The sequence below is a fragment of the Telmatherina bonti genome, assembly GCF_933228915.1.
Source record: "Telmatherina bonti genome assembly, chromosome: 2".
NCBI lineage: Eukaryota > Metazoa > Chordata > Actinopteri > Atheriniformes > Telmatherinidae > Telmatherina > Telmatherina bonti.
Window position 1 is genome coordinate 7262840 of NC_136620.1, and position 26346 is coordinate 7289185.

General features: G+C 46.0%; 1 protein-coding gene across 1 annotated transcript; it reads right to left on the reverse strand.

The window, feature by feature from the left end:
- Positions 1-571: 571 nt before the first annotated feature.
- cry2 (cryptochrome circadian regulator 2) lies at positions 572-16137 on the reverse strand. Its single transcript, XM_079252265.1, has 13 exons — positions 15953-16137; positions 14689-14797; positions 10528-10670; positions 7221-7405; positions 7056-7144; positions 4598-4738; positions 4331-4456; positions 4076-4261; positions 3828-3979; positions 3548-3750; positions 2749-2829; positions 2267-2676; positions 572-931 (listed from the first exon to the last, which is right to left on the reverse strand). Exons 1-12 carry the CDS (start codon positions 16108-16110, stop codon positions 2282-2284), a joined length of 1968 nt encoding a protein of 655 aa, XP_079108391.1. The 5' UTR covers positions 16111-16137; the 3' UTR covers positions 572-931; positions 2267-2281.
- Positions 16138-26346: the final 10209 nt, after the last annotated feature.

Sequence of the window (26346 nt, forward strand, 5' to 3'; positions counted from 1 at the left end):
CAGCTGACGGCGTTTCGCCTGCGGGGTGCATCACAGAGGGCTTTTTACACGCCACTGAGGTCAAAGATGGAGACAAACCGTATGAAAACACTGAAAAGATGGAGGAACTGCAGCTGTAGGTGCAGCACCACCATCAGGACCTCCAGCAGGGCTCCAAGCAGCCAGCTGCGCTCTCATTGGACACCACTGTCCAATAAGAAACATGGTGGCGCTCACCCTGGACAGCTCGCCAGTCCATCGCAGGGCGTGAATAAACATCTGGCTGGAAAACAACCAGATGCTGATTCAAAGTGTTTGTGATCCTTAAAGGAATTAAACGCAGGTTTTATTTGAGTCAGCTGACGGCGTCGTCCACTGTGATTGGCTGACGTCTGAACCCGGTGTTGGGGGGTGGTGAGGTTCCTTATCGGAGGTTCTGGGAACATATCTCACCTTCCTAAGAACAGAACAAAGTTTTAACTTCTTTATAAATAATCCCCTGTATTTTACTGGAGCGAAGCAACAAACCAGCAACATAGAAACCCCCCTCCCCCCACCCGTTCTCCCCCCCCCAACCCCCGTGTTGCCTGAGAAGAAGAGGAAGTCTGTTTTTGGTCTGAACGGATCCAGAATGAACTGGTTCAGGTTTCTGAAGATGGACGGTCTCCATGTTCTTTCAGGGAAACAGAAGTAAAAAGTCCAGCGGCTGCGTTGGACTTCCTGTTCCGTCCCCGAGCAGAGACGGCGGGCGACGGATCGGACCGGGTCGCGTCCAGCATGCTGTTAAAGATGGCTTACGAGGAGTCCCATGGACGGCGTCTCCGTCTCTTCCTGGTTGAGTAAATGAGAGTAAAATGCTTCCAGTTGGTCCAGAACGCTGCGTCTGGATCATGGTCTCCAGCTGGCGACAAACCAGTTTCCAGGCTGCAGACTGGAACGCTGCAGGCTGATCCTGATGGAGACAATTCATAATAAATAACATAAATAAATAATTAAATATGCAAAGAATAAATAAAATAGATTTTTAATTGTTAAATTGTCTATCTGATCATACTTTCATTTGTTTATTTATTCCTTTGTTTATGAATGTTTTTATTCATGCAGTTGATTCCAGTTGAGGGTGGCGAGGCAGCAGGTGAGAGACTTCTCAGGGGTCAAGGGACATCTGGACAGGCCAGGCCAGGTGTTGTCAACGGATTGTTTCGGCGTGAGGGTGAGGAGCTCTGTCATCTGGGAGGGGCTCAGAGTAGAGCCGCTGCTCCTCCGCATCGAGAGGAACCAGCTGAGGTGCCTCGGGCATCTGGTCAGGATGCCTCCTGGACCTCCCTGGTGAGGTGTTCCAGGCACGTCCCTCTGGGAGGAGACCCCGGGGAAGACCCAGGACACGCTGGAGGGATTATATCTCTCAGCTGGCCTGGGAACGCCTCGGGATCCCCCCCGCAGAGTTGGCAAATGTGGCTGGGGAGAAGGAAGTCTGGGCTTCCCTGCTTAGGCTGCTGCCCCCGCGACCCGACCCCGGATAAGATGGATGGGCACAGGATGGTTTCACCGACACAATGGCGGCAAAAAACAAAAAGTTATGGTTCGCAAAGTTACGAAGTGAGATCGTGGGAGATGGAAGGAGGATCTGACATTGTCAAAAGTATCAAAGAGCCCAACTTATTAATGTAATATGATTTAATTTACAAGTGTTGTTAATAAATAAAAGGAAAAAAAAATCTTGTATTTATTTTATTGTAATATTTATCTATTTTATTAAATTTAGAATAATGTTGGTGTTTCTTTATTTCTTTTATGACAAATAAAATGCCTCTCCATAAAATCTGACTGGTTTAGTCCAAACTGGTCAGATTCCAAACAACTGATCATTTAGCTGATGTCTTGACCAATCACAGTCTGGGAACGTCTGGCAGCCATGTTTAAATTTTCATTAAAAGATTTAGTTTTTATAAACCTTTTCAGTTTTTACCTTCAGAAAAGTCCAACTACGAGTTCAGGGTAGGACACATGAGCCTCTGGCAAAAGGGAAAGGAGCACCTGAACGCAACATGAAGACTTCCTCGGTTGTTGTCTGACTGGACATTAAGGCTCCTATTGGCTCCAGTGAGCTGTCAATCAACCGCTGATGGCATTTAACCCTTTCCTATAACAGCTCTTTTCTTTCATCATGGTTGCAGGAATTCCATGAAGAAGGAACACCAGTCAGCGTTGTCCCACGCCAGCCGATGTGCTCGACTACTCCTGCTGCTGTTTAAAGGAAAAATCTGAGTCATGCTTTTAATTTCACCTGATATTGTTCCTGCTATCCCGCCATCTCCTCCTCCATGGTCTCCTCCATCCTCTCCCCCTCCTCGGCCTCCTCCCTCTCCTCTTCTCTGGCTGCTGCCGGGCAACACTGCCGCCCCCGTTGCCGCTGGTTGCGCCGCTGCACCTTACGCATGACGGTTTTCCTCCTGGGCCCCACTGAGGTCTGAGTCAGGGCGGACGGGCTGGGAGACATGGACGATGTGGAACAGGAGGACGACGGCGAATTGGGTTTGGACCTGGATGGAGGACTGCAGGCCGCCACCGGGGAGGAAGGGTGGCTGGGCTGGTCTGGCACATACTCCTGGTCTGGATGCGGGACCGAGGTGGAGGAATCTGGAGCCGCGGAGCATCTGGCTGCTTCGTAGTCGCCAGCGTCTCGGGAAGGAGAGTCTGCGACAAGAGAGAATCATCAGCACCGTTTCCATCCACATCCACCATCACGTTCCACCTCCGGCCTCCTACCGGGACCGCTGCTGGTCTGAGACTCGTCCGTCATCAGCGGTTCCGCCTCCTCCTGGATGGTCGGCACAGATGCCAACAGACCTAAAACAGACACACATTTACATGAACCCTGAACCAGACAACAGCCTCTCATCTGCACATCCAAGGCTCACATCTGGCCTTCCAGATGTAGAAACACTGCTTCTGTTTACCTCCAACCCATTAAACCAACGCGGTCTGATGGTCTCAGAGGCATCTAAAGGATGCATTCCTGACAACAAATATAAAAATAAAGCTGCTGTTGTTGTTTTTTATACATACTGAGGTCAATTCAATTCACTTCAATTCAACTTTATTTATATAGCGTCAAATCACGGCAATGCCATCTCAAGACTCTTTACAGACAGAGAGGAAAACATAATGAAAGCCAATTCATAACAGCCTATATAAGGAAACCAAAAGATTGAGTTGGAGGTTCCAGGTGTGGAAACACATGAGCAGAAATAGCCTGAAACTGGTTTTACTGGTTTTATTGTGTGTGTTTCTAAAGTTACCTCACATATACTGTTTTTTTGTTTTTTTTTAAAAGTAATTTTTCGGGAAAATCTTTGGAAAATGTTCTGAAGCCTTGTTTACATTGACAACAGGCCTCCCTTCCTTTTCCTGAACCCCAGTCCGCCCCCTGGTGGCGATTCACTGGCCTTACAGGAAGCTGGCTGAGCAGATTGAAGCAGAACTTTTGAAGAGCAGCTCTTGACCCAGTGGCCGTCTGTGGGTTATACTGGGATTATAAAACAAGCCGAAGCGAGGCATGACTTACTGAGTCCTCGGTAATGAGAAAGCTGCTGGTAAACTTGTTTCATCCGCTCGATGTTGAGCCTGCTGCTCTCTGCGTGGTTGATCATGGGTTTGGGGTAATCCACCCCCACCACACAGTTCGCTGCTTTCTGCAGAGACTCGGGGGCGTTCCACGGCTCGTAGATGTAGCGGTTCGGGTAGTCCTTCAGGATGGGGATGTAGCGCCTGTGGAACAATGACACCAGTGAGTTTTCCACCTCGGATGATGCCAATCAGGCGCGGAGTTGGAGGTGAGTCTCTACCTGATGTAGTCTCCTGAGGGGTCGGTTCTCCGTCCAAAGCCGACGGGGCAGTAGCAGTGGAAGAACTGCTGGAAGAAGGCACTGCAGGACAACCACATCCAGCTGCCTGCATTCACACTCCAGTCTGCATCCAGCAGCAGCTCCTCAAACACCTGCAGGACAAACACACACATGGAGCTGCCATGTTGGCGGCGGGGAGCGCCATCGGCGTGTCGGTGGCGAAGAAACAGGACCGGTGACAGGCCTACCTTCATGCCGCTCTCCCAGCTGATCCACAGGTCTCCTCTGGTGAGGAAACACGCCACGGCGTGTCGGGCCAGGTGATGGATCCAGCCCTCCTGCCTCAGCTGCGTCATGATGGCGTCGATCCAGGGGAAACCGGTCCGACCCTCAGCCCACTTGGCCAGGGCCTCCGGGTTCTGGTCCCAGGGGATCTGGAAACAGCAGGTTCCAGTCAGGACGCTGCAGCTGGAAGGAGACGATGGGAAGCGCGACTCGCTCACCTGCACACAGATGGGGTTTCCCTCCATGCGGTCGAAGTTGGGGTTGTTGGTGGCGGCGGTGTAGAAGAACTCCCTCCATAAGAGCTGGCCGAACAGGGACAGAGGAGGACTGCAGCGCTTCCGGAGCTACAGACCAATCAGGAACAACACATCTTCACATGTCTGGTGTCCCGCTGGATATTTAAGCTTTTATTTCTGGACGAGTTCAGTCTTTTTCTAAACCAACGAGCAAGAATGTTTAATCTGTATGATAAAGAGCAGCGTCACCTTCATGTAAAACTCCCTCAGGTTGTAGTACAGAACCCTGCAGGACAGGCATCCGAAGCGCAGGTAGGGGCTGAGGCCCGTTGGACTGGCGTACAGCGAGCAGGTGTTGACCCGGGTGTGCTCCACGTTGGCCACCCACACCTGAGGAGATGGAGACGACAGCAGGACAATGTTAAGCTGCCTTCGTGTCTGCTGGACGTCCACATATACAAGAGAAACCGCTGGAGGCGGGGCTTATGATGCTAATCAGCTACGTCGAATGGATCAGAACGTCATCATTTAATTCACAAAAAAACTAATAACTGGAAAATGATTTAGTCTTTTTTTTCCTCAACACTTTAACTGATTTATAATTACCGTATTTTCCGGACAATAAGTCGCTCCAGAGTATTAGTCTCACTCGCCAAATATACTTAATTAGGTAGAAAAAAGTATACATAAATTGCACTGCAGTATATGTCGCATTTTTTGCAAGTAATTTATTTTACAAACTACTTGACCAAAAACAGACATTACGTCATCTTGGAAAGCAAGTTATAACATTAATAAAAGAATAAAGAACGGCTGAATAGGTATAAGATATGCTAACACAAAAAATAAACATGAACAGAAAAGATGTCCTGTGTCTATGTAACAAAACAGTTTTACGTAACTAAAACCTAAAGAAGCACCCACTGGCGAACCCATTCCTCTAGCTGTGGCCATCTAGCTTCGAGCCCGAAATTAGCTATTTTGTTTTCTTCATCGTAGTAAGAGTTTCCTCCGCTTTAAGCCAGTATCTGACAAGTTTCTCACTTGCTCCAAACTTTCTCTCTACCGCTTGATTACTGTTTTCAGCTGCAAATTTTTTCTACTTGCAGCTTGTAGTCTGCAGAATGTGATTTTCTTTTGGGTTCAGTTGTTCTCAGTTGTCTTTCTAAGCTAATCTGTACTGTTTAGATTTTTAACTATTGAGAAGTAGGAAATATTGGTGCATAAGTCTAGAGCGCCCTCTTGTTGCTGTATGTGAAGTTATATATATTTTTTCATGTATTTTTTCTCTTTTGCTCCTTTCCTCCCTCTCCTCCCACTCTGGCCTGCGACTTTGTCCTGTTCTGACTCTGAGCCTCTTTTTACATCTCTTTACTTCCACTCAAATTTACATCATGGATTTGATTGGCTGGTCTCTCAACGCAATTGATCAAATTTTCTCAACCTGGAGATCGGGCAGAGGGGAGCCTGCATGTCCTGAGGGGACGCTTCCGGCTGGATACGTTCAGGACTCATGGGCCGGTCTGGCGGTTCTGGAGGTTGTTTACATCTTTGGATTATTGGTGATCGGGATTCTGCTGATTGGCGCTGGTGGAGTTCTGATCTACCTGAAGAGCCGTGAGATTCTGGCAACTGGCAGGCTGCCAGAATTCTGTAACGGTATGTGCCGGGCTACCGGACTCAACCGTAAGCACGATGCCAGTCTGGTCCATACTGGTCATCTGGTCGTGGTCCCAGAGCTGGTCCGCAGAATCGACAACAACATGGAGCAGATGTCTGCTAGGATCGGTGGAAATTGACCCCCCCATTCGGCTGTCTGGAGCTGCCTGTCTGAGATTGGCTATGGACTCAAGGCCGAGGGCAAATTGTTTTCCTCGCCTGGAACCCAAACAACAATCATATCTGAATTCAGCTTCCCATCGACCTTAGGCCGGCGCAACCCCCCGAGAATGGAAGAAGAGATGTTCATAGACGCTCTGTCCCCCTCCTCAACCGCTCCCAGTCCCCTCCCACATGACTCACCGCCTCCCTGGACTTTGTGTGTCTTGTTTTAGATTGTGCTTCAGTGTATGAGGTTATTTTGTCTGTATCTTCGGACCGCGCCATTCTGGCACGGCCCGGGGTTACATAACCTTTTTTCTCCTCGACCCCCCCCCTTTCGCCTCCACTTGACACCGCTTTTGCCGCTTTTTGATCAGAGTGCTAATAAATAAATAAATGAATAAACGTGTAAAGTCTTTAGTGTTTATGTTCAGAAATTCAGATTTTTTCCATGTAACAAAAAATTTAATCTGGCATTCGGCTTGTCTGCATTGTCTTCTCTGGTAAAGTCCACCTGAGTGCAACCCAAGCATCACATGACCACAGTAAATCTTCCCAGTGTCTGAAACGTTGCTGGTCTGGAGTAGGAAGACCAACAATCCCACATCATCACCACATGGTGAGAGGACCTCATGTGAAGCTAAGCCTGCTGCATCTGTCCAGAGGACCCCTGTCAGCAGGCCTTCCACAGAGCCCACATGAAGGAGACCCCCCCACACATCTGGAAGAAGGTCGTCTCACACCCACACACAGTGAAGCATGGTGGTGGCAGCATCATGCTGCGGGGATGTTGGTACCTTATTTACTTCAATAAAATTAATTTATGTCACAAGGTACAATGAGAAACAAAAAAGCTTTGGGGGTGGGGAAGTTGCAGGGTGTTTACCTTCTTGTCCAGATGTTTATTGAGTCGGTCCAAGGCCTCCGACTCGCCTCCTCGCCACACGACTGGCAGTAAATCCTCCGTCCTGAAACCTGGACACAAGTTAACATGAAATGAGCACAGAGACTGAAAGTGGCGGTTCGGCTGAGCTTCGGACTGGAAATGTACCTAGCTCTTCCAGCGAGGGAATACTGTACAGCTGGTCGTGGTTGTCTGAGATTTTGCTGCAACATCTGTCCATCTGTTGCTGTGTGATAGGAGGCAGTGGTCTCCGTGGCAACTCCAGCCTGCTCACAATGGTCTGAAAGCGCTTAAAGGTCAGAGGAGGGTTGTTGTTGTTCATCTCGATTATCCTGCAGCCATCAGAGATGAATGGAGGGATGAACGTCTGCATCGACTCAGCTTTCACTCATCATGCTAATAAACATGCTGACCAGCTTCAGCTACATGTATACATGTAAATGATGATACAAGACGATACAATATGAGACAAACAATACGAGACAATATGAGATGAGACGATACAAGACAATACGACATGATACGACGCGACACAATATGAGAAGATACTATACGATACGATACAAGAAGATACCAGACGATACGATACGATACAAGACAAGACGAGACGATATGAGAAGACACCAGACGATACAATATGAGACGAGATGAGACAATACGAGAAGATACCAGACAATACAAGACGATACGATACCAGACGATACCAGACGATACGATACAAGACAAGACAAGACGAGACGATACGATACCAGATGATACGATACAAGACATTACAATACGAGACGAGACGATACCAGATGATACGATACGAGACATTACAATACGAGACATTACAATACGAGACGAGACGAGACGAGACGATACCAGACGATACGATACCAGACATTACAATACGAGACGAGACGATACGATATCAGACAATACGATACAATATATGATACAAGACGATGTGAGACAAGCGGAGATTACTTTGCTTTTCATTTCTTCCTGTCGCTTAAACGTCCTCTTCCCTTGCTACACCCGCTCCACCTGCTACACCTGCTCCCCTTGCTACACCCGTTCCCCCTGCTACACCCGCTCCCCTTGCTACACCCGCTCCCCTTGCTACACCGGTTCCCCCTGCTACACCCGCTCCCCCTGCTACACCTGCTCCCCCTGCTACACCTGCTTCCCCTGCTGCACCTGCTTCCCCTGCTGCACCCGCTCCCCTTGCTACACCTGCTCCCCCCATTCTCCCTGCTACACCTGCTCCCCCTGCTACTGCTGTTCCCCCTGCTACACCCGCTCCCCTTGCTACACCTGCTCCCCCTGCACTCCACTTTAATCTTTATGGAAACTTATTGCTTTTTTTTTATATCTGATTAATTTCTGTGTTAAGTTTTTATTTAATTTGTCCTCTTTTTAAAATAAATTGCAACGACGACCCCTCAGTAGCCTGAGGGATCAATAAAGTCCATACATCTATCCTTCCATACATCCATCCATCCATCCATCCTTCCATCCATCCATCCATCCATCCTTCCATCCATCCATCCTTCCATCCACTGCAGCTGTAATCTCAGAATTTCCTCCTGTTCATGAACGCATAGCTGGTGTAAATCTGAGCCTTCCCTGTTTGTTCCGACCCAAACTCTGATCCATGTTTGACCCTGAATGGCGGATTTTCAGGCTGTTTGCCAGCTACGACGTATTTTTAGTTTCTTCTTATACAAGTGGTCTGTTTGTGAGGTTGCTCTGACTCTGCAGTGTGTGTGTGGATTTGCAGCCGGGACAGCGTCTGATTGGCTAACTCACTGTGACCGCTGAATGAGCGCACTAAGCCATGCACATGTCCACATGGCCCAGTTTAAACCCTGCAGCACACAGAGTGTCGCTCCGCCCTATATCCCGTTATGTCACACCACGCTGAAGAAAAGAGCGGCTTGTTGAGCACTCATCGTCCCGACTCTACACACCACCTGACCCTGCACATGGAGGGGGGGTGTGACCTGCAGTGCCAGCTGGACGCCACCGGGGGGCAACAATCTGAGCGTTTACCTGATGTGTATTTCCACTGTACACTGACACGACATGATGCTCTGTAGTCGCATTTCAGATTTCCTATATCCTCACCGGTTGATACCACAAAGACCTCATTTGGTCCCGCAAAGACCTCATCTGGTCCCACAAAGACCTCATCTGGTCCCACAAAGACCTCATCTGGTCCTATAAAGACCTTGTCTGGTCCCACAAAGACCTCATCTGAACGAATCTCCCTAGAACCAGGACCTTTTTGGGTCTGATGGAGGCTGGACCCTCTCCAGAACCAGGCTTGGAACTAGATCAGATATGAGCAGTCTGAAGGGTCTGAAAACCATGAGCCGATACACCTGAACAGCAAAATTCTGATCATTATCTGATTTCTTAAGTGATCAGATAATATCAATGATCACATAAACAGTTAAATTAAATATCTTTTATCAGGTAACTGTCCTTATCAGATCAGCACACCTAGATACTCTGATGTCTTCATGCATGGAGACCACACAGACCCATACGTACATCTGACTTATGTTGGTATGAAAAGCAGCTTTTCTCTCTGAGATAAAACCAAACTCAGGTCTTTAACGCACATTAGCCGCTAGCGCTAATGACGTGCCACCGCCATGTTAAAAATTAACTGGATGTTATTAGAATAACAGGAAGTGATGTCACCACACCATATGTCCTCTGACAATAAAGATCCTCATAAACAGGTTGACACTAATTTTTCCAAATATCTTTTCAGAGAAGAGCACAGACACACGTCAGTAATCTGATTACTCCCAGATATCTGATGTTACTGCCACATATTCACGTTCAAGCTTCTCAAATCTAGAAAACTCCTTCATAGACTGTGTTGATATTTTCATTTATCAATTAATTCAAGCAACTATTTACTTTTTTCCTGAAAGTTTTTACACAAAACTGACAAACAGCTTGTATAAAACCTCATAAATGTTTTATTTATTTACAACAAATGGGTTCAGATGAGCTCATACTGATGAAAACAGGCTTTTTTTTAATATGCAGTAATGATGCAAGAAGAATCTCTGAACCATAATGACCTGAAATAGACAGTAAACACACATCGGCTGAGATACATCATGAAAAATGGGCAGGAAAACACCCCAAACCCTCTCGTCTTTGTTCTGGTCCTAAATATGGCAGAAAAACCATGAGTTGATGTTGTTTTTACTAACTAAACATTTGTTCATCATTGGCCAACAAAGCTCTTTGTTATTACCTCTGTGGACGTCAGGAGCCTTAAATCTGACTCAGAGGAGCATCTGCAGAATTATTAGAGGAAGCAGAACCAGCGCTGACCGCTACCCCTAAAACTCAACCAGTTCAGGACTTAAACAAACCTGATCTCTAAAATAAACCATCCTTGTGTGTGTGAATGTGACCCAAATGCTGCTGGAGGCCTACCGACCTGTCCAGGTTGTAGAGCGTGTGCGAGTGTCTGACCATGGTCTCCACACCGAACTCCTGGGCCACCTTGATGATGGCGCCGTCCCTCTCCTTCCCATACGGCTCTGGGTCGTACTCGAAAGTCAGCCTGGTCACGTTCCACTCCTGCAGCAGCAACACAAACAGATGTTAACCAGAAAGCAAGAAGACGGTTTGAGTCTTCCCGTGAACTGAAGTCAGATAATGGAAACTAAAAGTGTAAATATTCCATTCAGATTGAGCTCCTGATGGAGGAGGAAGCAGGATGAGGTGGGGTTTGGGAAGTTCTCCATCTGGTGTCATGGTGGATGACCAGTTGACCTTTAAGGTTCATGTTGCCTCGATTGCTCGTACCTGTCGATATGCTCTCTACAACACCAAGAGAATCAGACGTACCTGACAGAACACATGACTCAGCTGTTGGTTCAGGCTCTGGTCATCTCATGCATCGATTACTGCAGTTCCCTACTGGCAGGTCTTCCTGTGTGCTCTGTTAAACCTCTGCAGATGATCCAGAACGCCGCTGTGCGTCTGGTCTTCAACCAACCCAAACGAGCTCATGTCACCCTGCTGCTAATCGCTCTTCACTGGCTTCCGGTCGCAGCACGCATCACATTTAAAGCTTTGCTTCTGGCTGAAAAAACAATAACTCAAACGTCTCCTGTCTACCTTCACGCCCTAATCCAGACCTACACTCCCTCTCCACAGCTACGTTCCACCAGTGAAAGCCGCCTCGTGTTACCACCACAACGTGGGACTAAATCACCAGCCAGACTCTTTTCCTCTGTTGTTCCACGATGGTGGAATGATCTCCCAAACTCTGTCCGCTCTGCAGAGTCCCTGTCTACTTTTAACAGCAAGCTGAAGACTCAGCTCTTCAAGGAGAACTTCAACACTTAGTTTAGCTGTATTTGTTGGAAAGTTGGAGAACTTAGCCCAGTTCTTTGCAACAAACTTTATGGTATTAAATCTTTGTATTATAACATAGGTGATATTATGGGGTGGGAAGGGAGTAAACAAAAAAAGCCTGTAGGACTTCATGGAAGGACCTGCGTCCAACTGGACCGTCCACCAGCGCCTTCCTACCATGTCCTCTACTGTCTGATTTCCTGCTTGTGTTGTTCTCACTCAGATGTAAGTCGCTTTGGATAAAAGCGTCTAAATGACTGTAAAATAGAATAGAATAGAATCTGAGCCACGAAATCAGTCTTAAAGCTAACACATACAAACATGATCCGTGTCCGAGGTCAACTGATGCAGGTTTTTATATGATCAGTGTTAATCTGTAGAAAAATCAGGGCAGCTGACAGTCCACACCATTTTGGTCGTTGCAGCGTCACATGATACTCTGTTTATACGGAGTGTGTCATCTTGGGTTGTCCACAATTCCATTATTAAACCATTATCAGCATCTTTTTCCCTCGTTGAGGGTTTCTTTCTCACTTCGTGACTACATTTATACGACTTTATTCTCCATTTAAAACCCTTAATTCAAGCAGACAAACAGATTTTTCTGCACTGTTTTTTATTTATGTGGAACTGTAAATAAATCCAACACATATCAAACATATTTTTCATATCGTCTTTATATGTTCTCCTGGAATGTTCAGGAAAATGTGTTGGGAACAGTCAGGAACAACCAGTTCCTCCAACTGGGCTGAACGGAGCTGCTGTCACATGTTTGTAGAATTACTATTGGATTTTATTTTGGCTTGAAACAGCTTCCGTATGCAGGAGGTCTTGTCCAGGTCTCGTCTGTTCTCATGTCCATAACAACTAGAATGTTTCCAAACACCTTCAGACCCGATCAGTAAATCTCACGTTCAGTAAAAGTAGCTGCTAGGCTAACTGCTAGCTCTGCTGTTTTCTGTTGGCGTGCATGACTTTTATGTTCCTGCCACACTTTGCTGCTGTGTTTCTGTCTTTTGATTATGATGAAAAATAATTGTGTTGCATCGCCACAAACCTGCTCTCTTCTACTCTTCTGATCAGGAAAAACAGGCTGCACTCAATGCTGATCAGGCATTTTCGAAGACTTCATACATGTCAGACCATGAGGCAGATTAAACTTCTGTTTTGTTTACTTATTCTTCACGAAATCCTCCAAAGTCCAACAACCAAGTGATAAAATCAGCTGATCGGTTTCACCTGCATCATCCAGCAGGTGTTATCAGTGACCAATCAGCTCCAATCAGTCCCTCTGCGCTGAGGATCATATAAAAGCAGCTGCTGCAGCTTGAAGTCAGAGTGCTGTGAACTCTGTGTTGTCTGTCAGCAGCAGGTCCCAGGTCAGCTTTAACTGCAGCAGAATGAGGTGAGGAACTTCCAGTCTCCAGCAGAGCTTCTAAAAGGTGGCTCTGATCCTGGGCTGCCTCCAATGTTTCAGAGAGGAGAAACAACCTGCATCAGTCACAGCATCACACTGTGCAGTCAAGCTCCTCAGGATGCTGCATGTTGGGTGGAGGGAGGTGGTGGGGTGGACTAATGGACCCACTGGTCTGGAATGTCTTGTGACCTTCATGATGTGTCTGCAGGGTGTTGTGGGTTTCTTTGCTGCTGGTTGGAAGCATCACCTGTGTTCCTTCACCTTACGCAGGTAAGGTGGCAGGAAATACCTGGAATGAGAAGCTGAGCTGTGATTGGCTGCTGACTCCTCCTGAACCTGTTCTCCACAGGACCCCTGTATCCCAGGTCTGGAGGTTTTCCAGATTATGAGAAACCTGCTGGCCAGTCTAGTTCTGCTGGATCTTCCTACACCAGCAGCGTCTACCCTCCTGCTTCAGGTTCTAGCAGCTTCTTTGCTCCAAGTTATCCTGGATATCCCATCTCCAGCAGCTCCCATCCTGGTCCAGATTCTGGCAGCTTCTCTAGTCCTGCTGGTCCAAGTTATCCTGGATATCCCATCTCCAGCAGCTCCCATCCTGGTCCAGATTCTGGCAGCTTCTCCAGTCCTGCTGGTCCAAGCTATCCTGGATATCCCATCTCCAGCAGCTCCCATCCTGGTCCAGATTCTGGCAGCTTCAGTTCTGGGGTCCAGCAGAGCAGCCAGTCTGGATATCCAGGCAGCCAGTCCCAGTCTGCACAGGGGGACTGGAGCTCTTCATCTGCCGGTGGCGACCAGGAGCCCGACTTCACTCACGTGTCTGCCGAGGATCAAGTCTACGCTCGCAAATCTCGCTCCCAGTACAGGAAGAGTAAGTTGAGGTTCCACCAGTTCGTCTACATCCCAACAGAACCAGTTGAGGACCAGGGGCCAATATTCCAACACCACGGCAAAACGTCTCAGCACAGCAAAGGCCAGGTCCAGAAGGGCTTCTGAAGATGTTTGTGGTGAGGCTCCTTCACTCCGTCTGTCTCTCTGTAGCTGCTGCCAGTTGACTGACTGCTGTCTTTGTGTTGCAGGTCTCCATGCTGCAGAGGTGAAGCTGCTTCCTGCTGATGGGATGCAATAAATGGCTTTTTGTCTCTGACTTGGTGGAAATTCAGTGGTCAATGCTCACATGACTTCATCAGGCAGATGTTTCTGTTCTCATAACCTGATCAGAAGCTGTTGCTGCTGACTGGAACTTCTCCATATGCAGCTCCAACAGTTTGCTGGCAGATAATCTGCAGAACTTCAATTGAAACCTGTTTGCAGTGCATTGCTGCATGTGGTCTCATACAACCAACCCATCTGGCCTCTGTGCACACAGACCTGTACCAGAACTTCCTGCTGTTTTCTGGTTGTTTCAAGATGAGTTCAACTTGTGTGTACGAGCTCTTGAACCCTCAGGCTGGCAGAAGTTCCTCCTGGGGCTCAGAAGTATTGTGTGGTTGGACATTTCAGGTGGGTTAATGTAGACAGATGCCGATGCAGGGGAAAAATTGATCGGCTGAATTGAGGTAAAAGTACACTATTGCATGTGGCATTAAAACACACGACCCAGCTGTGTGCACAACCTGCCCTGCTGCAGACCAAGTTTCTGGTTATAACCTAGTTCATTAAACACAAAGCAGATATGAACAGATCAACCAGACATTTCTTCTTGCAGCCTAAAGCTACAGTTGATTCTTGTGGCGGATGAAACTTTAACCAGGAGGTGCTGCAGGCAGAACTTGTGGAAAGATGGGCTGTTTTCCAGCTTCCTGATGGCAGAAAACTGACCTTAAAAAGCTTGGGAAAAACATCAGTAGGCTGCCCTCTGATGACGAACAGCCGGGAGTTGAGCTTCTTCAGACTGTTGTCCAGATCCTCCAACGCCTCCAAAAGAAACCTGTATGCACACACACACCTGTTTGGTCAGACATGTTGCCACCATACAACTCTACAAATACATGTCTGCTTTTGGCTCTGTTCTGCAGCTTAAAAACAAATCAACTTAAACATTTGTCAGTATTAGATTTATCAGTTTGGGATGCAAACATTTTGCTTGATTGGAGCAAAGAAATCTGACATCTGGAATGGTTTTCAAAGCTAAAGCTGACTGGACTGACATGTCCGAAGCTGTAAGCAAGTTTTAAGCTTGCTGGCTTAAAACGAAGACTGTAGAATATATTAAAGGTATTCCCATCCTAACATGATTAAACTTTATCAGACAAGCACAGGCTGGATTCAATGTGCATCCCTTTAATAAGACTAACTCATATTGGGACCAATTCCAGCCCCCACCATACTTTCTAGCATTGGCATTGAAGCCAACATGTGGCCTACAGGACACTTGCTGTTCTCCATATCCAGCTGACATGTTTATGCACAGCAAAACACTCAAGTCCACAACAAACACACCAGCTTACACATTATCGGTGGGAACTTTGTTAGTGTTAATTACTGCAGATATCAGTAATCATTACCTACCCAACATATTTAAACTCAAGCAGCCACGTATCATTACACTACCACCTCCATGCCTTTATATCTACTACAGAACAATGCTGTGCGGCAAGAGGATCTTAATCTGTGTTCTAAAGTATGAATATCCCTTTTATAACAGCTTTGCTCTTTCATTGTATACAAAATGTTGCTATAAATCTGTTTATTCTGGCTACCCAGAATGCTGGTTACTTAGTGTAAGCTATGCAGTTTATTTATTTTGTTTTCAACAGCTTCAATTACTATTAACCATTTTTTTAATGTATGCCGAAGTAGCCGGTGCATGATGAAGTTTCTATTCTGAAAACTCTTGTCTTGTTATCCGACATATAGAAGCGACATGAGAAGAGAAGATAGAGTTGCATGTTTTTTAAGTGGAGTTCGCCATTAGCCGCTGTTAGCGCCATTAGCCGCTGTTAGCGGCATTAGCCGCTAGCATTAGCTAACTGGCTAATTGACGTGGGGAGGAGGCCCGAGCCTGAACTCTAACCGCTGAACATAAAACATTAACTGTGTTCATCCCAATATTAGAGGGAACTGGAATAGTTAAGTCACAGACCTCCATCGGTTGATCCCTACGTTAGATGCGCCAGCAAACCAGGGGTCCAGGATATAAACACAGCGGACGGTGTCTGCTCCGTTCAGGGCCTCCTGCAGCGCCGGATTATCGTGCAGTCTCAGACCTTTACGAAACCAGTGCACGGAATTCACCACCATAATTCCTTTTTTATTCCACCATGAGTATAAAATCCATGTCAATTCGAAGCAAAACTAAAGAAATCCTGGAAGCAATGAACGCGCGTACAGCTGTTGCCACTCTGTAAACTTTACTCTGAAATGAAAACACTGGGAGCGTGGTTAATGTGTTATGGGCGTGGTTACTGTCTAGAGCGAATCTATTTGGTCGCCGATTGGACAATCCATGAAATGGCAACAAGAATTATAAAACCAGAGCGCTGTGATTGGTTGACTTCACAAAGCAGGAGGGAGAAGCCGTGAGGTGACGCGATGTGTCACGTTTCTGTTTGGGAGCAGCTCGAGCCAGTGCACCTGATGCTGCGACCTGCGGGTGGAGCAGAGACAGGATAGGAAGATGGTAGAAAAGCCGTCATTAAAAACAAAGTGCTTATACTTTAATGTCTAATCAGAACCTCTCATTGCATTTTTTTTTTTTTTTTTTTACATTGGAGCATTGCAATGGAGAATATCATTTATCGACTAGGAAATGAATCAGTGAACTTTGCTATTGAAGAAATCCTTCAAGTTCCATTTTAGGACTGAAACGAGTCAAACAGCAGGCTTGAACTCAGTGAAACATGAAGCTGAACTGCTAGGGGTTCTGAAGGATCATATCAGGATTATATCTGTGATGGCATACCGTTGATGTTAGCTGGATAGCTTAATCTGTTGACAGTAAATCAGCAGCTTCGTTTTTTTCTTTGAATAAGACGTTAATGGAGAAGTTGAGTATTTATCAGCCTCTGCTATTAAGCGTGAAAGGTCAATAAACTTTTTATTCATCTTTTTCTTTAAGCAGTGGCTAATTATTTGCCCCTGTAGACATACCTTTAGTTTTCCATTGCAGTGAATGACTGATCTCGGGAGAACCATTTGTTTCAAGAAGGAAAAACATTTCTGAAGCAAGAGAATTTACTGAGAATCCTCATCACCAGTTGTGTCTGCATTAATCAGGCTGCTGAGTGGAGACAGCATGGGCTGATACAATACTATGATATGTACACAAACTGGTATAAAGTAATTTGTCTTCTAACCAGTAGTTGTATGTGTGATGTATTTTGGGCTATTAGGGGACCCGTAGTCAAAAAGCGCCTGTGCCTTTTGGGTCATCCTCCCATGTTGTTATGTTAGCCGCTAGCTGTATTACAGGAAGTTATGTGCAGCGTTAATAAAACGTTTACCTTAAGTCGTGCTCCGGGTCTCATTGTTATGTTGAGTAATGTGAAGCAGTGAAAGATATAACAAAAATGGCGACGAGGACGTCTGGACCCACGCCTGGTACTCGGAGGGAGTGGTTTTATAAACTTTTCCTCATGCTGGTGACTTCGGCTGACCAGGTGTTAAGACAGTACCAGCTGCCCAGCGGTGTGTGCGTGTTGCAGCACGCAGTTAGTTTTTCAACGGGGAAGAGTGGAGGAGCATAACTGATCAGTTCCATAAAGTAAGTGAGCAAGAAAAACTTAAACAGGATGTTTTACGAAGAAAAGAAGCGCTTTACAACGAGAAACTGGATAATGGCGGGAGTTATTGGCTCAATCGGTCCATTTGATGAGAACAAGGAGCAATGGAGCTCTTACACTGAGCGTTTTGATTATTTTGTGGTGGCTAATGAAATACCACATGACATGCTGGTGCCCACTTTTTTGAGTGTGATAGGACCAAAGAAATTTAACTCTATCTACTACAGCCTGTGAAACCAACCAGCAAATCTTACAAGGACACACTAACCAACAATTTTTCACCCAAGCTTCTGGTTATTGCAGAAAGGTTCAAGTTCCACAGACGCAACCAAGAGGGGGGTGAGCCTGTAACCATGTTTGTTAAAGCGCTATGCAAGTTAGCTGAGCACTGCGATTTCAAGGATGCTTTAAAAGACACATTGAGAGACAGGCTTCTGTGCGGATTAAGGAATGAAGCACCACAAAAGAAATTACTCACAGAAAGTGACTTGATTCTTGAAAAAGCCATTAATATTCGTGTGACTATGGAAATGGCCTCAAAGAAGCCCACCAGCTAAATGCTACCAGGAGAGTGCATAAAGTAAACAGTAACGTTAACACACAAAGGCCATGTTTTCATTGTGGCAGGCCAGGACATCTTGCTGAAGACTGCTGGTGTAAGGATAAAGACTGTCATAACTGTGGAAAAAATAGGTCATGTGGAACGGGCATGCAGGACCATAAAGAATAAGGAAGAAAAATGAAAGACTTAGGGAAAGCATCAGTGATTCCTCAGACAAAGAAATGCCAATTTCAGTGAATACTGTAAAACTGATGAATGTGGACAAAGGTTCTGTGTCATACAAGGTCTGCAGGAAGTGCATGAAACATCTTCCGCTCCGTCCTTCTGATACAGTTTTCAAAGCGTACACTGGACATTCAGTACCCATGAAAGGAATGACAGAGGTAACTGTTGTGTAATGTGTAATGGCCGAACTGCCAAGCTGCCAGTTTATGTTACCCAAGGAGACTGTCCTGCCATAATGGAGTGGACTTCGCTAAAGGAAATTAAGCTTGACTGGCAAGAAATTAGGAAACTGTCAGGCAGTCCCACTCAGTTGCAGACCATACTGGAGAAGCATGAGGAAGTCTTTTGTGATGAGTTAGGCTGCATGAAAGACATTACAGTGAAGCTACATTTGAGACCTGGTAGTACGCCAGTTTTTATGAAAGCAAGACCTGTACCCTATGCTATCCGACACAAAGTGGAGACTGGATAGTCTGGTTAAGAATGGGGTTTTGGAGCCTGTAGCTACCAGTGACTGTAGCTACCATTGTTCCAGTGCCAAAAAAGGATGGTGGCATCTGTACATGTGATGATTTCAAGGTGACACTAAACACTGTACTAGCAGCAGAACAGTATCCCCTTCCTTTAATTGATGACCTATTTGCTTGACTGAGTGGGGGACAGAAGTTTAGCAAAATTGACCTAAACCAGGCATACTTAGAGATGAATGTGGATGAGCAATCCCGCGAGTTGCTTACCATCAACACTCACAAGGGACTTTTCAGATACCTCAGACTGCTGTTTGGTATCACATCAGCTTTTGCACTGTTCCAACAAGATCAAATCCTGAGCGAGCTGTCTGGAGTGCAATGTTACCTTGATGACATTCTCTGCACAGGGGCAAATGATACAGAGTATCTGCAAAACTTGAATGCATTTCTTCAAAGACTGCGAGAATATGGGTTGAGAGTTCGCAAAGAAAAATGTGAATTTTTCAAGTCATCTGTTGAATACTAAGGACATGTGATTGATGGTGAAGGATTACACACTGCCCCATTAAAAATCATCGCCATCGTGGATGCACCACCACCCCAAAATGTCAATCAACTGAAATCCTTCTTAGGACTGTTGAACTATTATGGCCGGTTCATTCCCAACCTGGTTACACTCCTGAACCTACTACACAAGGAGAAAGTTTGGACATGGACAGCTAACTCTCAAGATGCTTTTCAGAAAGCAAAGGATGTGTTGACCACAACGGAGGTTCTGACACAATTCAATCCCTCATTGCCAATTCAACTCGCCTGTGACGCCTCTCCATACGGAGTTGGGGCAGTGATTTCTCACATTCTACCGGACAGTGTGGAAAAACTTGTTGCTTTTGCCTCCAGGACACTTAACAAGGCAGAGTCTAACTTTGCTCAACTGGAACAAGAGGCTCTGTGTATTGTATTTGGAGTGAGGAAATTCCACCAGAACTTATATGGATGGACATTTACTTTGCTGACTGACCATCAACCTTTCACATCCATTCTTGGACCATATACCGGCATACCATCTCTTGCAATATCATGATCACAGAGGTGGGCACTGCTGTTGTCAGGACATTCTTTTGACAATAAGTAGTGCAAATCAGACTCTCACTGCAATGCAGATGGCTTATCCAGAGCTCAAACGTAGATATTTTCTACTTCAGGGAGGTTGATCAAGCACCTGTTTCAGCTGCACAAGTAAAGAAGGAGACCAGAAACAACCCTGTGATGTCTTCTGTGATGGACATTCTTGTCAAAGGACAGCCTGCTGGGGATGCTGTGGACCTGAAGCCTTTCCTGGGCAGGTGATCAGAACTATCTGTTCAGTCAGGATGTTTATTGTGGGGGAGGAGGGTGATAATCCCACAATCACTGTGACCAAAAATGTTGCAGCAACTGCATGCAAGGCACTGTGGCATCGAGAGGATGAAAGAGATGGCCAGAAGTTACTTTTGGTGGCCAAACATGGACAAACAAATTGAAGAGCTGGCAAAAAGCTGTTCGTCGTGTCACAAAGTTCGAAACAATCCACCATCTGCACCTTTTCATCCCTGGGAGTTTCCACAGGAGCCATGGTATTGAGTACACATTGACTTTGCTGGTCCATTTGAAGACAGAATGTTTCTCATTGTGGTAGATGCACACAGCAAGTGGCCTGAAGTAGTTATCATGAAATCAACTACCACAGAGAAAACAATAGAGATGTTAGGAGAAATATTTAGCCATTTTGGATCTCCTGTACAACTAGTCTCTGACAACGGACCTCAACTTGTTTCACAGGACATAGCTGCATTTCTGCAAGCTAATAGAGTACAACACATCAAATCAGCTCCTGATCATCCTGCAACCAATGGCCTTGCAGAAAGGTTTGTTCAGACAATGAAACATGCACTCAAAGCTTCGCAAGGGGAAGGGAAGTTAACATCAGAGACTGCACCATTTTCTGCTTAACTACCGCAGCAATCCACATGCAACGACAAAAACAGCTCCTGCAAGCTTGATGTTTTAAAGAGACCTACGAACTGCTTTTGACATCCTAAAACCTTCTACAGTTAAAGATACAGTTCTGAAGCAGCAGGAGAAGCAGAGCCTACACAAGAATCGTTGATCAAAAAACAGGGTCTTCACCTCAGGAGAGTCTGTGTTGGTGAGGAACTACACAGGTGAACCGAAGTGGGTTCCTGCAACTATCATTGCACAAACTGGACCTGTATCCTATGTAGTTCAAACTGCTGACAGTGTCTGGAGAAGGCACGTGGATCAGCTCTTACAAACATCTCAGGGGCCTTTGGGCTATCCAGACGATTTCTCGGATGCACCGATCAACACAGCAGTTCACTTACTGATACAAGTGAGGAACTCAGTCATGTCAGGAACAAACAATCCCGTTATAGGTGTGGCTGCGAACAAGACTGAGACACCATCACTTACATCTGTACCAGAAATGAACTCTTCTCCGAATGTGAAGACTGATGCTACGGCTGACCGCTGATATCCCACGAGAGAACGGAGGCCTCCAAATCATTTGAGCTATTAGGCTTGATAGTGACTAACCCAAGTTAACGGTACAGAATAATTCCCTGGGTATAGTCAGGGGTAGAGGTAGTCCACCCTCACCCATGAGAAAGCATAGTCTAAAAAAAAAAAAAGAAAAAGAGAAAAAATGCTTTTCAATGTTGAAATTCTATTATTGAGCTAAGAATGTTAAGAACAACTTTGTTTAAACAATAATTTATTTTCTGAGCATGTATATTATAAGAGGGGAGTCGTGATGTGATGTATTTTGGGCTATTAGGGAACCCGTAGTCAAAAAGTGCCTGTGCCTTTTGGGTCATCCTCCCATGTTGTTATGTTAGCCGCTAGCTGTACTACAGGAAGTTATGTGCAGTGTTAATAAAACATTTACATTAGGTCGTGCTCCGGGGTCTCATTGTTAGGTTGAGTAACGTGAAGCAGTGAAAGATAAAACAGTATGCATGTAGGTAGCACGGTGGTGTTGCGTTTAGGGTCTCACAGCAAGAGGTTTGCTGGTTTGAGCCTCCGCTGGAGGGAGGTTGGAATACTGGCCTGTGTGGAGTTTGCATGTTCTCCCCGTGTATGTGCAGGTTCTCTGCGTGTACTCTGGCTCCCTCCCACCCACAAGACATGCATGTTAGGTTCATTGCTGAGCATTTATATAAGTCACTTTGGGTTAAAGCATGTGCCAAATGACTGAAGACATTGGAAAAGACTTTATTCTGAGAAGATGTCAGATAAACCAGGCTGGCTCATAAAGTTATAAACTCAACTGCTTTTAATAAACGGACAGTGGTTTCAGGACCAATTAGATTAGGGTCAAGAACATAATTCAGATCCCCTCCTATTATAATAACTATATGTGGACATTGCAGTAAAAAGTTGTGTAAAAAAAAAAAAAAAAAAAAAGAAAAGTCCCAGTTTGGAGCATATACCGACAAAACAGGAGTAGAGAACATATGACCCAGAGCTCTTACGTAGACCTGTTGAATCTGAAATGGTTTCATCCAACTGATAGTCATGTTTGATGGATTCAGAGGACCAGTAACAACAGAATGAAATAGATTTAGATTAGTTTTATCGTAGACTTGCACACTGGCGGGGTTAACAGGAAGGCACATCCAGATTAATTCTAGAGATGCAGGAAAACCAGTAAGGCGGTGAGCAGAGACGTGTTGGTGCCCAAATCTGGGACAAGCAGGTAAGAGCCAACAGATGGCTGGGAAAACCAAACGATGACGACTGGTAAGGGAGGCCAGAGGTCCATCAGCACAGGGTTAGTCCTTTCGTTACAACAAAATGTCTTCTTACTCTGTACTACTCTCTTGTGTATCCATGTCTTAGTTACTGCAATACGGAATGGAGAAGCACTGTTCCTACAACTCTCAACAAAATGTTACAGCTTCAGAAACGCCTTGTTAGAACAGCATCTGGATCAGAACCACACATTTTTTCTGCTCCTTTCTTCCAGAAATTCAACATTTTGACAGTTTATGAAATCAATACTTTTTAAATATGCAGTTTTATTTATAAGAGTTTGTCAGTTGAGGGCAACGTTCCTAAATACTTTAATACATATTTCATAACAAACTCATGTATTCATTTATACAGGACACGCAAGTCTAAAGATCTTCATCCTCCTAAGTATTGTATCGTCAAGGTCAATTTTCTATTAGATTCAGGGGTTCTGCCATTTGGAACAAACATTTTTATTTGGCAAGTCATTGTTCATCAGTTAAAACTTTTAGAAGTCTTATAAGAAATCATTTAATAATGAATGGACCACAATAGCATCCCATTCGAATTGTTCTTTTATGCTTCATAGAAATAAATCTTATTGTTCATTGTTTCTTTTAATTGTTATCAGGTTTTAAATTGTTTGTTTGGTTTCTTTTTGGATGAGGCTTTAGATAAGCCAGTTTGGCTTTTTGCCTCTTCCTGCAATGTATTCTCTCTCTCTTTTTTTTGTCTTTCTGTGGTGTTTTTATTTTGTGCAAATAAAATAAGTAAGATAAAAAAAAAGGGAAAAACACTGATTTCCAGAGTACAACCCAATTCCAGAATCCTGAGGGAGTATCCAGGACTAGGAGTCAGAGCAGACATGAAAGTTATCCAAACAGGAAAAAAAAAATCCCAGGAGAGGGCAGGTAATCTGAGGCCACAATCCACAATCTTGGGCAGTGGTTAGAGATCACAAAAACTCAAATATTCAGAAGAGCCAGTGGCAGAAAACTGGGTCTGATCCACACCTGACTCAAACTAATCAGTCATTGTGCAGAACTTCATAGGCTGTTGGATCCATTTAATGGAAGCCAGCTGTGTTGGAACAGGGATACCTGGAAAACGTGCAGAATGGCAACCCTCCAGAACTGACTTTGGACACCCCTAGGTTAGAACAATGACGACCTTGCCATGAGGGGGGAGGGGAGGTGGTGACAACAAGCGTGTAAACACACAAACACAGTAACATTTAGGGCATAACTGGAAACGCTCCTCTGGCCTGAGTGTCGATGTTCGGAGGGAAAACCCGACCAACCCAACATCCTTTCAGTCTTTCTATCCCACCTGGCTTCAGATGTGATTCCTGGAGAAAGACAACAGCCACTGTTCAAGTTAATGATCTGTTTTTGTCCTTTTGACGTGTTGTTGTTGACTTTCACATTCAGGAAGATGAAAGGGATTCTGGGATTTTTTTGTACGTACAACAGCGTGATAAATAAGGCTCCTTATTGTCTGACCAAGCAGGCCGTGCCAGGAGGAACCAGGCCGTACCAGAAGAAACCAGGCCGTGCCAGGAGGAACCAGGCCGTGCCAGGAAGAACCAGGCCGTGCCAGGAGGAACCAGGCCGTACCAGGAGGAACCAGGCTGTACCAGAAGGAACCAGGCCGTACCAGAAGGAACCAGGCCATGCCAGGAGGAACCAGGCCGTGCCAGGAGGAACCAGGCCGTGCCAGGAGGAACCAGGCCGAGCCAGGAGGAACCAGGCCGTGCCAGGAGGAACCAGACTGTACCATGTAGAAACCCCAATATGCCAAGACTAATCAGGCCGTGCCAAGCAAATCAGGCTCTGTCAGGAAGAACCAGGTTGTTTCAGGAGGAACTTATCAGGCCGGGTTTTGGTTCTTAGGTCCGAATCAATCACTACACCCAGATTTCCGGCCCAGTTTGATGGTTTTAATGTGAATATAATGAAGGCGCGTGGGGACCTTTAATAGCTTCTCTTTGGCTCCAAAGACAATTACCTCAGTTTTGTTCAGCTGAAGAGAGTTTAGCACAATCCATTGATCTCCTCAGTGCATTTTCCAAGAACCGGTAGGTCCTCGGTCTCTTGGTGATTTTTTGTAAAATACAATGATAACCAATGTCGGCTGGACTGAAATCAAGTTTCAGCTGAATGAATCCAGACATGAACCAGTGGTACCAATACTACTATGCAGCAACTGAGCAACTGCTAGGAATTTTTTTTCAGGGCTGTAATGTAATTGAAGCTGTTATAAAACATTTTCCATCACAATAAAAAGACTCTAAATGTGATCAAATTAATATAAAGTGTTTCAGATCCAGACACTACAGTGATTTCCATTGATGGGACAATGATGAGTGTTCCCCATCTGTCAGAACGCATCAATGCAAGAGCACAGCCCAAGACATGCCCGATCTGACTTCAATAAATCAAAAAACCTGGAGACCAATCAGCACCTCCAGCAGGTGTTATCAGTTACCAATCAGCTCCAATCAGTCCCTCTGCGCTGAGGATCATATAAAAGCAGCTGCTGCAGCTTGAAGTCAGAGTGCTGTGAACTCTGTGTTGTCTGTCAGCAGCAGGTCCCAGGTCAGCTTTAACTGCAGCAGAATGAGGTGAGGAACTTCCAGTCTCCAGCAGAGCTTCTAAAAGGTGGCTCTGATCCTGGGCTGCCTCCAATGTTTCAGAGAGGAGAAACAACCTGCATCAGTCACAGCATCACACTGTGCAGTCAAGCTCCTCAGGATGCTGCATGTTGGGTGGAGGGAGGTGGTGGGGTGGACTAATGGACCCACTGGTCTGGAATGTCTTGTGACCTTCATGATGTGTCCGCAGGGTGTTGTGGGTTTCTTTGCTGCTGGTTGGAAGCATCACCTGCGTTCCTTCACCTTACGCAGGTAATGTGGCAGGAAATACCTGGAATGAGAAGCTGAGCTGTGATTGGCTGCTGACTCCTCCTGAACCTGTTCTCCACAGGACCCCTGTATCCCAGGTCTGGAGGTTTTCCAGATTATGAGAAACCTGCTGGCCAGTCTAGTTCTGCTGGATCTTCCTACACCAGCAGCGTCTACCCTCCTGCTTCAGGTTCTAGCAGCTTCTTTGCTCCAAGCTATCCTGGATATCCCATCTCCAGCAGCTCCCATCCTGGTCCAGATTCTGGCAGCGTCTCTAGTCCTGCTGGTCCAAGCTATCCTGGATATCCCATCTCCAGCAGCTCCCATCCTGGTCCAGATTCTGGCAGCGTCTCTAGTCCTGCTGGTCCAAGCTATCCTGGATATCCCATCTCCAGCAGCTCCCATCCTGGTCCAGGTTCTGGCAGCTTCTCCAGTCCTGCTGGTCCAAGCTATCCTGGATATCCCATCTCCAGCAGCTCCCATCCTGGTCCAGGTTCTGGCAGCTTCAGTTCTGGGGTCCAGCAGAGCAGCCAGTCTGGATATCCAGGCAGCCAGTCCCAGTCTGCACAGGGGGACTGGAGCTCTTCATCTGCCGGTGGCGACCAGGAGCCCGACTTCACTCACGTGTCTGCCGAGGATCAAGTCTACGCTCGCAAATCTCGCTCCCAGTACAGGAAGAGTAAGTTGAGGTTCCACCAGTTCGTCTACATCCCAACAGAACCAGTTGAGGACCAGGGGCCAATATTCCAACACCACGGCAAAACGTCTCAGCACAGCAAAGGCCAGGTCCAGAAGGGCTTCTGA

Bases quoted from the DNA above. Each gene is read 5' to 3' on its own strand.
- cry2 (XM_079252265.1), bottom strand. From the start codon at position 16,110: ATGGTGGTGAATTCCGTGCACTGGTTTCGTAAAGGTCTGAGACTGCAC. The intron at 4,457-4,597 runs GTGACGCTGCTC...ATTGGTCTGTAG, and splicing joins TGAGGGAGTTTTACATGAAG to CTCCGGAAGCGCTGCAGTCC. The intron at 4,262-4,330 runs GTGAGCGAGTCG...TGCTGTTTCCAG, and splicing joins GAAACCCCATCTGTGTGCAG to ATCCCCTGGGACCAGAACCC.